The following is a 10,975-nucleotide window of genomic DNA, read 5'->3' on the forward strand; positions in this document are numbered from 1 at the left end:
GTGTGCAAGTGGTGGAAACATGTTTTTTATGACAATCATTGTTATTAAAAATGTGGATTTAATGTTGTTTAGAAAATAGAGATGCTTAAGGTGTTTCCCTCTTCTATCCAGTGGCTGGTCTGATCTTCATGGTAATCTTTTCAGGAGTATGTGAAGCCTTTCCATGTGCCAGTATGAGCCAACACCGTAGGCCCGACTCCCCCCACGCGTATAATCCCATTGGGATTAGAAAATGGCAGTTGTAGTACCAAAATCCACCCTAGTAGATCTGGCCACAGTTGCTATCGTTAAGGTCCTGGTCATTATCTAACGTTGTAAATTCTGACCACTTGATGAGTACTGGAATCTCCTGAGGATAAGAACAGAGATGTCTGACCACTAGCTGAGTAATAGAATCTCCGCTCCTAAAAAGATAAACACAGAGAAGTCTGACCACTGTGATTCATAGAATCTCCTGACGATAAGACAGAGATTCTGACCACTGTGATGTCCATAGAATCTCCTGCAGGATAAGAACAGAGATTATGACCACTGTGATGTCAAGAATCTCCTGAGGATAAGAACAGAGATTTCTGAATCACAGTGATGTCATAAAAATCTCCTGAGGATAAGAAACAAGAGATGTCTGACCACTGTGATGTCATAAGAATCAATCTCGAGGATGAAGGAACAAGAATTTTCTGACCACTGTGATGGCATACGAATCTCACTGAAGGACTAAAAACAGAACAGAGATGTCTGACCACTGTGATGTCATAGAATCTCCTGAGGATAAGATCAAAGAACACAGCCCAGCAACACAAGGAAAGGGCTCTAGATAACCTAATGATAACACTTCCACTGGCAAATCTTCAGTTATGAATCCTTAATGACAGATTTTATGGGACTGTTTTTCTTCAGAATTTGTTTCTGGTACTATATTCTGGTTCTATATTCTTGGAACTTTTTCTTATAATTTTTATCTTGGACAATATAAGTTGTCACCCACCTGCTCCTCCATCTTTGAATGAACCCAGCTTTAGCAGGTACCCTTCAGCCTCCGGTCCAACAGAGAAGGTGGAGTACTGAGCATAGACCTTCTTCCCCTCAAAGTCCTCCATGTCCACCCTCAGCTCATAGGTCTTTTTCATAGTCAGAAGATGCATCGTCTCCAGTCCTGGAGAATAGTACCAGCATAGAAGCACACCGTGTTGTTGGAATACAACGACAAATGAACTTACATGAATTAGGGACAAACAGGATGAGCTCATTCTCTGAAACAGGGTTCTAAGAGGAGAATGTTCTGGAGGTGTAGTAACCTGGTATATTTATGTTTACCAATAGATGGCAGTGTTGACTCAAGACGGGGGTTTGCTTCCCGCTATCCGTAGCTATTTCCTATGTCTGCCTATATTACCATGATTAAGAAAGCTTCAGGTAGTTTAAGCCAGGTGCATAAGATAATGTAAATCTAAGTTACAATTAAATACTAAACCGTACGTAAGTCTCATGAGTCGTAATTCTAAGAAGCATTTAAGGATACTACAGGAGGCTAGACATTTAATCAGTTCTTACCCAGCCAGTACTCTCCAGCTGCGCTCCCAAACCCACTCTTGTACTGATCCCACTTCCTGTGGAAGTTGACTGATCCATCCTGTCTGTTTTGAATCACCTGATTAAGAGAGAGATATTGTTTAATGTATTGACTGGTTTGAATAGGAAATCAGTTATTTTGTGTAAAGAAGGAAGAAGAAGGTAACACAGTGAAAATACAGAAAACAAGTAACTGTATTTTTACTGCTGAATAATGGTCTTATTGCTGTAAAGTGACAGTATGCTGCTGTATTCAGATGACTTGGCACTCATCCTCACGTGGGATATGACTTGGGACTCAACCTCACGTGGGAAATGACTTGGGACTCATCCTCACATGGGAAATGACTTGAGACTCATCCTCACGTGGGAAATGACTTGGGACTCAACCTCATGTGGGATATGACTTGGGACTCAACCTCACGTGGGAAATGACTTGGGACTCAACCTCACGTGGGAAATGACTTGGGACTCATCCTCACATGGGATATGAGTTGGGACTCAACATCACGTGGGATATGACTTGGGACTCATCCTCACGTGGGAAAATGACTCATGGACCTCATCCTCACATGGGATATGAGTTGGGACTCATCCTCACATGGATATGACTTGGGACTCATCCTCACATGGGATATGAGTGCGGACTTCAACATCACGCTGCGGATATGACTTGGGACTCATCCTCACGTGGGAAATGACTTGGGACTCATCCTCACATGGGATATGAGTTGGGACTCATCCTCATGTGGGATATGAGTTGGGACTCATCCTCATGTGGGATATGACTTGGGACTCATCCTCATGTGGGATATGACTTGGGACTCATCCTCACATGGGATTTGACTTGGGATTCATCCTCACGTGGGATATGACTTGGGATTCATCCTCACATGGGATATGAGTTGGGACTCAACCTCATGTGGGATATGACTTGGGACTCAACCTCTCATGGGATTTGACTTGGGATTCATCCTCACGTGGGATATGACTTGGGACTCATCCTCATGTGGGATATGACTTGAGACTAAACTTCTCGTGGGATATGACTTGGGACTCATCCTCTCGTGGGATATGAACTCATAACCTCTTGGCTGCCAGTGACCTGAGTTTCCTGCTACACCACCAGGTGTAGTAATGGTAGCGATTGGCCACAGTCTTTTTACCAAGAATACATTTATGAACGTTGCTAAAAGTTGCAGTCAAAACACAGTAAATATACAACAACTTACTGTATTTTTTCTGTATCTGAATTAATATAAAATGACAGTATGCTGCTGTATTCTGATTACAGTACAGACTTGTAAATGATGACAATGCGTAAGTTAATGTAATTTTACAGGATAAGTATGACAGAAAAATCTTCACTCCTTCACTATGAATACACTTGGGACTCAACCACACCTGAAAGTTGGACTGGAAACCTCTTGGTTACCAGAGACCTGAATATCCTGCTATGTCACCTGATGGGCATACTACGATTGAAGCTAGATCTAGTCAGGGTTTTCTAAAGCTAGCCAGCTTCAGTTAGCTTCACATTCCAGCTCAGGCTTCGTCTGTTCTAAGACGATAAATATTGCTTGTCCGCATGAAGCTAACTCTAGCGGTTTTGTAACTGCGTGTGCATGACACACGTGGCTAGTCGAACACCGAACTCTTCACCGAGACAATGTTGAAACGTCAATCCATGGGCGACACATTTTAATTTGTGCCGAAATCAAACATGTAAGAAAAGTTATCTTGCTAATTCAACAGGCTACGGTGTGAAATAGAGTCATCTTTATTTTTATTACTTATCGTCAATGCTGTTGTTGGTGTGCTTGTCAATACGCAACACCTTTTCCCCCCACTCCTATCAATAAAATCATTGTATTAAAGTCATAGACACGTTTTACTGTGTTTGAAGTTTCAAGTGCATTCTATCATCACTATATGGGTAACGTGATAGTTATTGTAACATTACTATAAAAAAAATATTTAATCTTCCTCAAATGAAGGGGATGCCGACGCAATCTTTGCGAGACGGAGGAAATCTGATTTTATTGGTCCTCAACTCGCTGCTCCGACACTTCATTCAGGATAAATGGTGTTCGCCCTGAGTTAGGCTGCCCAGGAACCGGTTAGTTCGGAAGGTTTCGTTAAAGTATTAATGTAACTGGCTAAAAGGTGAGCTACTTTCGCGGTACGTACTGAAAAATGAGGGTTCCTCAAGGGGTCTTTAGGAAGGGTGATGTTTCTATGTGGAACCATAGTGACCCAAATAACCCTTTGAGCCATTCAATGGTTCTTTGCAGTTGAAAATAAGGATTCCATCCTCGTTTAGTGATAATTAAAATGTGGGGCAGCTGTTAATTAGAATATTTTGGTGTGTGGTTTGCTCACAGCTCTTTTTGTGCAAACGTGAGGGAGAATGTCATTCCAGTTTATCTACTGTGTTGTATTATGCCATTACATTTAATARAGTGAGCTCCAAAAGTATTGGGATGGTGACCCATTGTTTGATGTTTTGGCTCTGGCATCACTTTGGATTTGAAATTATACAATGACTATGAGGTTAAAGTGCAGGACTGGTATTTATATTGGGTGAATTGTTTAGAAATCACAGCACTTTTTGTACATAGTCCCCCCATTTTAGAGGACCAACAGTATTGGGACAAATTCACTTATATGTGTATTACAGTAGTCAAACGTTTAGCATTGAAAGTATGATATTTGTGCGTCTGTTACGTTTTCACTCATCATTATTCCAGATTTATTCCGGATTATCTGTAATCACGGTAGAATCCACATTAATGTAGAAGTGTTTAGAAAAGTATTCTATTCTTATTTACGATAAAAGTGACTCCAAAATGACACAATACAATTACCAGTCATTTCTATTGGCCACAAAATAATCTGAAACACAACCAAAACAAACAGCAAATACATCCAACAACTTTGTCAAATCACAAGCTTGTTGAAGTCATTGCGTACTAGGAATATGGGAGCAAATACTTTACTTTTTACTACTTAAATACACATATKAGTGAATGTATCTCGATACTTTTGGTTCCCTGAAATGGGGGTACTATGTAAAACGYTTCACCTGATATGGATGAAAATACACTCAAATTAAAGCTGACAGTCTGCACTTTAACCTCATAGTCATTGCATCATTTCCAATCCAAAGTGCTGGAGTACAGAGCCAAAATAACAAATAATGTGTCCCAATACTTTTGGAGCTCACTGTATATGTCTATGGCCAGTGACAGTGTGTTGTGAAAGACTCGCATTATGGTCTTGTGTCGTTTGAGAACCGTTGACTAAATCATTAGTTCTCAATTCTCTCCTCAGGGACCCCCGGCTGTTCCAGCCAAGTTATTACCTCGTAACCCTCCAGAGCTTCCACACTTAATACAAATAGTCAATAATAACACAATAATAACACCTGTGGAATTTCAACAATATAATATGGCTAGTTAAATAGAATAAATAACCTGTATGGTTCTACAAAGAACCTTTGAGATTGAGAAAGGTTCTTTATAGAACCATTCTCCATAAAGAACCATAAAATAGGGTTCTATATTACCCCCAAAACGTTCTAACCATAGCGGAACCCTTTTTGGTGCTATATAGAACGTTTTATTTGTGTTTTTTTATAGAACCTCAGTAAAGGGTTCTTTATAGCACCATACAGGTTCCATTTAAAACCTCATGAGCATGATTCTTTAWAGAACCTTAAAAAAAACTGGTTCTCTAGCAAATTAGTAAGAATGTCTCACCYCATGTTCAAGAACGTCCTCTTTCCCTTTATTTAGATTACAACCTCTCACTTWCAGCTATTTGAAAACGAAATCATCTCCAAAATGTCGCTATTTTTAAAACAAGCCATGGAAAGTTTGTTGCAATTTCAGTTTAATCCACCAGAAAAGACAGAATAAATAATACAACAAATATTGTGGTTAAACTCAAATATACTAATGATATAAATATACTTTTTCAACATTTTTTTTTTTTAAGGTATAATCTTTTTAAATTCGATCATAAATAGGACTGGTGAAGTGATATCACACATGCAGCTAACACAAATATATMGKYATGTCTGCTCTACCCAAAATTACAACCAACTAATTGCAGCATCACCACAAAAATGGAAGAGGCAAGTGGAAGGAGGAGGAAGTAAGGAACTTGTCTGTCGGCCCTGCATTAAAGACCAAAATTGGTTAAGGAAAATTGTGATAAATAAAAACATATACCAGTTTCATTTAAGGACCAAAAAATTGACAGCTGTGCCATATCAATTGCAAAAAAGTTGGGAAGYGACTTTCGATGTTTTCCGATTCCATAGCACATGGTTTATGAACTGATACGCGAAACGACGCCGGATTCAAAACTTAGAATTCTTCGATTGAACTTATTATACAAAATTCTTGCAACCAATAGAATGTTATATATATGGGGGATACAATCTTCCCWGCTCTGCAGATTRTGCTGTGAGGAGGCAGAGTCATTAGATCATTTATTTTGGTARTGTCCATATGTAGCTCGTTATTTGGTCACAGGTCCAGGAATGGCTGAAGAATTATAACATTTACCTAGCTAGAACTAACYCTGCAGATAGCAATACTGGGTGATTTGAAAAGCCATAGTCAATCAATCAATAATATAATAATTATTTTAGAAAAAATGTTTATCTTTAATTTACAATCTGTAGAAACTATGAGAATAGAAAGGTTCAGTACTTTAAGGTTCAGTACTTTTGTGAAGCATCACAGCACAATTGAAAAATATGTGGCAAATAGAAATCCAATATGGATGGWGTTAAGAGATAYWTGGGAGGGGTTGAATGGAGCTGAAGGTTGGGACTAATAACAACAAGATAACTAATGTAAAATATACTGTGTCTGTAAAATGTATATAGGTTCAGAACTTTTGTGAAATAGCACATAGSAAATATAGCAAATATATGGCAAATATATATCAAACTGAATGGACATCATATATATATGTGGGTATGTGTATGTATGTATATGTGTGTGTATATGTATGTATATTTATATATAGGCGGGTATGTATGTATATAAATATATKTATTTACCCCAAAAATATATGGGGTARTGGAAATGATGCAGACAATTACATTGATGGAAGCTACAATCTATCTGCGCTATTAAAGCTGATCTACCCCTAAAAAATATATAATATATTATTATTATTATTAAAGCTGATCTACCCCTAAAAAATATATAATATATTATTATATTATTTAAAGCTGATCTACGCCTAAAAATATAAAATAATACATAAACAACAAAACAAAAACAAATACTGAGTAAAGTTAAGGGTCTGAATACTTATGTAAATGTGATATTTCTGTTTTTATTTTTAATAAATTAGCAAAAAATGATAAAAAAACATGTATTTGCTTTGTCATTATGGGGTATGGTGTGTAGATTGATAAGGGGGAAAAAACGATTTAATCCATTTTAGAATAATGTTGTAACCGAACAAAATGTGGAAAAGGTCAATGGGTCTGAATACTTTCAGAATGCGCTGTATATCAACACACTCCCAACAATATGGGTACGGTTAGGGTGTTGTTCCCTGGCGCTTTGACATGTAGATGGATGGTGATGTACTGGCGGGGTACTCCTTGAGCACTGCCATTTAGCTAAGTGCAGAAATGTATTTATTGCCATTACATCTGTGGCCAACCTTTGTCAAGCCCACAGATCTACCCTGCAGAGCAAGACATTCAGGTCACTGGCAAACAAGAGGTTATGAGTTCAAACCCAGGTGAGGTTYAYTCCCAAGTGTGCCTACAGTAAATAATTGTAGAACATTTTACTGTAATAATTATCCTGTAAAATTTCAATAATTTACAGACTACTGAGTTGCTGTAAAATTATAGTAAAATTATTTACACTGAACAAWAATATAAATGCAACAGGCAACAATTTCAACCATTTGACCTAGTRACAGTTCTTATAAGGAAATCAGTCAATTGAAATGAATTCATTAGACCCGAATCTATGGATTTAACATGACTGGGAATACAGATATGCATCTGTTGGTCACAGATACCTTTAAAAAAAAATGTGCCTCAGGATCTCGTCACTGTATCTCTATGCATTCAAATCGCCATCGGTGAAATGCAATTGTGTTCATTGTCCATAGATAATGCCTGCTCATAACCCCACCACCATCACGGGGCACTCTGTTCACAACGTTGGCATCAGGAAACTGCTCGCCCACACAACGCCATACACGTGTTAGTAAGGCCGTACTGCCAAATTCTCTAAAACAACATTGGAAGCGGCTTATGGTAGAGAAATTAACATTCAATTCTCTGGCAACAGCTCTGGAGGACAATCCTGCATGTCAATTGCGCACTCCATCAAAACTTGAGACATCTGTGGCATTGTGTTGTGTGARGAAAACTGCACATTTTAGAGTGGCCTTTTATTGTCCCRGGCACAAGGTGCACCTGTGTAATGATCATGCTGTTTAATCAGATTCTTTATATGCCACACCTGTCAGATGGATGGATTATCTTGGCAAAGGAGAAATGCTCACAAACAGGAATGTAAACAAATTTGTGCACAAAACTTGAGCGAAATAAGCTTTTTGTGCGTATGGAAAATTTCGGGGATCTTTTATTTCAGCTCATGAAACATGGGACATGGGACATGGAACACTTTACATGTTGTGTTTATATTTTTTTGTTCAGTGTACAAGAGTGTACTGTAATCTGAATACAGCAGCATACTGTCATTTTACAGCTATAACACCTTACATTTAGCTGTAAAAATACAGTTAGTTGTTGTATATTTACTGAAGAAATACAGTTTAAATGTAAAAACATATTACTGTATTTTCACTGCAACTCAATAGCCAGTAACTTACTGTAAAATGACTGGTACTTTTTTAACAGTTTGTGTCATAAATGTAAATGTAATCGGAAGTGAGTTAATTTACAGTAGAATTACAGTAAAAACGTACAGCTATTGCTAACAGTGTTATTAAAAAAACAAAAGTAAATACCTGTGTATTTAAAAATTGGTAGAAATATTGGATACTGACCGTCCACTTTCCTGGATGTGCACTGTCCATCGACATCTCACAGAACACCTGGACAGGTGAGGTGGATCCTGCAGGATAAATAGTGTAAACCCCATTCTGTCCAGAACCTGATTGGTACACCTCGTTACAGTCCACTGGATGCAGGGAGGACTGTACCGCCACGGGGACCAGTAGAGCCAGCATCAAGCTGAACTGTACAACAAGGTAGATGGATACAGCAGTTGTAATGTAACTACTGTCTAGTGATGGTTCATTAAACGATACATGTCTCATATTCACATTAGTATCTACGAATGCAGTTTTTCTGCTTATTCTAATAATGGTTTATTAATTTAACACCTACCATCATTGTTGAGATAGATGTCCGTTTGCCTTTGAAGGAAACTTTTGTATAGTTTACTAAAAAAAAGTTGACCAAAAAAAAGAGTAAGTTAAGTGGATGTGAAGCATATTTACAACAGTATTCTTCAGGTCAAAGCTACTATTGGTTAAATAGTTAAGGCAGAGGCTGTGCCATCGGATCGAACAACCAGTTTCCGACCCCCAGGATGACTTTTCCCCTGAACTAAACAATCGTATCATGTTCATTAGGTACAAATAAGTCTACTGGACCGGTACCCTATGTCAAATGTGCTGGTATATAACATATTTTATTAAAACTTCTTCAGGATTGGTTGGTCCCCTGCGGGACGGTTGAGCTAACGTAGGCTAATGCGATTAGCATGAGGTTGTAAGTAACAATAAAAATTCCCAGGACATAGACATGTCTGATATGGGCAGAAAGCTTAAATTTTTGTTAATCTAACTGCACTGTCCAATTTACAGTAGCTATTACAGTGAAATAATACCATGCTATTGTTTGAGGAGAGTGCACAGTTTTGAACATGAAAAGTTATTAGTAAACAAATTAGGCACATTTGGGCAGTCTTGATACAACATTTTGAACAGAAATGCAATGGTTCATTGGATCAGTGTAAAACTTTGCACATACACTGCTGCCATCTAGTGGCCAAAATCTAAATTGTCACCTGGGCTGGAATAATACATTATGGCCTTTCTTTTGCATTTCAAACATGACGGCACACAAAAAAAAGACATTTAAAAAAAAAAATATCTTATCTATCTTCTTTTTTACCAGATATAATGTGATATATTCTCCTACATTCCTTTCACATTTAAACAATCTTCAAAATGTTTCCTTTCAAATGGTACAAATAATATGCATATCCTTGCTTCAGGGCCTATTAATTTTAAAGACCTATCTTTCTTTTCTTTACTAAAAACCTATCTTTCTTTTAATATTTATTTAACTAGGCAGGTCAGTTAAGAACAAATTCTTATTTACCACGACGGCCTACCCCGGCCAAACCCTAACCCGGACGACGCTGGGCCAATTATGCGCCGCCCTCTGGGACTCCCAATCACGGCCGGTTGTGATAGAGGCTGGAATCGAACCAGAGTCTGTAGTGAAGTCTCTAGCACTGAGATGCAGTGCCTTAGAGGGAGCCCTAAACACCTATCTTTCCTTCTTTACTAAAGGCCTATCTCTCTTGACAATGAGTAGCAGTAGTGCAGACAAGTAGCAGTGCAGCACATACCTGTTGTGAACAACTGTTTTCTTTGATGAACCTGAACAAAACATCACACAGAAGTCGACTTACTGCTGAACACCTCCACTCAATTCTGAGGATTCCTCAGCTCAAGAGCCTTACCCCGAACATTGAGAACTTGTGGAAAAGATGGGAACACACCAAGTATCACCCTCAACCTCAAACAAGTGAACATACATGTGCAATCAACATATTTAGAGTTTTTACTCAGTTCAAGTTTAAAAGTTAAAGTTTAATATTTGTTTTCACTGCATGTTACTCTCCTTAAACAAAGTGTTGTTTTTGATTAATAGATTTTTGCACTTTATTTTATTGTTTCAATCCAATTAATTTTAAAAATATTCGTTGAAGTGGATGATAGAAAAATTGCTATTATTGTTTTTTTCTTTGAAGTAAATTTACCCACTTTTGCTAAAATAGAAAAATATAGGCTACTGATGGTGCCTTGAATACGGTTTCTTTCATTAATGTTCATGTTATGGGGATTTTATATAAAGGAAATTTGTTTTGTGTCTGTTGAAAATTAAAGATTATGACAGAGCCATAAGAAAATATTGCTTTTATTTATGATCATATTGGAATATATTTGTTAGGTTTTCAGTAGGTTCAATTAGGTTCACTAGACTATATGCGTCATTTAAAATTTTTTCAATGAACATTCGAACAGTCCGGCCTCGGCTTGTAGCTAAATTTTTATTTGGCCCTCCGTCCATTTGACTTTGACACCCCTG

General features: G+C 37.8%; 1 protein-coding gene across 2 annotated transcripts in view; it reads right to left on the reverse strand.

Annotated features, from left to right (window-relative positions):
- Positions 1-60: 60 nt before the first annotated feature.
- The window catches only part of LOC112075998 (microfibril-associated glycoprotein 4), a 16,293-nt gene continuing 5,378 nt past the window's right edge, over positions 61-10,975 (reverse strand). For both annotated transcript variants that reach the window (XM_024142897.2, XM_070441139.1), the window contains exons 2-6: positions 8,978-9,033; positions 8,635-8,826; positions 1,555-1,651; positions 989-1,156; positions 61-349 (exon numbers count right to left, since the gene is read on the reverse strand). In XM_024142897.2, the coding sequence (XP_023998665.2) occupies positions 303-349; positions 989-1,156; positions 1,555-1,651; positions 8,635-8,826; positions 8,978-9,033 (560 nt within the window). In that variant the 3' untranslated portion in view covers positions 61-302. The remainder of the gene's footprint in view (positions 350-988; positions 1,157-1,554; positions 1,652-8,634; positions 8,827-8,977; positions 9,034-10,975) is intronic.

The sequence above is a fragment of the Salvelinus sp. IW2-2015 genome, unplaced genomic scaffold (assembly GCF_002910315.2).
Source record: "Salvelinus sp. IW2-2015 unplaced genomic scaffold, ASM291031v2 Un_scaffold3504, whole genome shotgun sequence".
NCBI lineage: Eukaryota > Metazoa > Chordata > Actinopteri > Salmoniformes > Salmonidae > Salvelinus > Salvelinus sp. IW2-2015.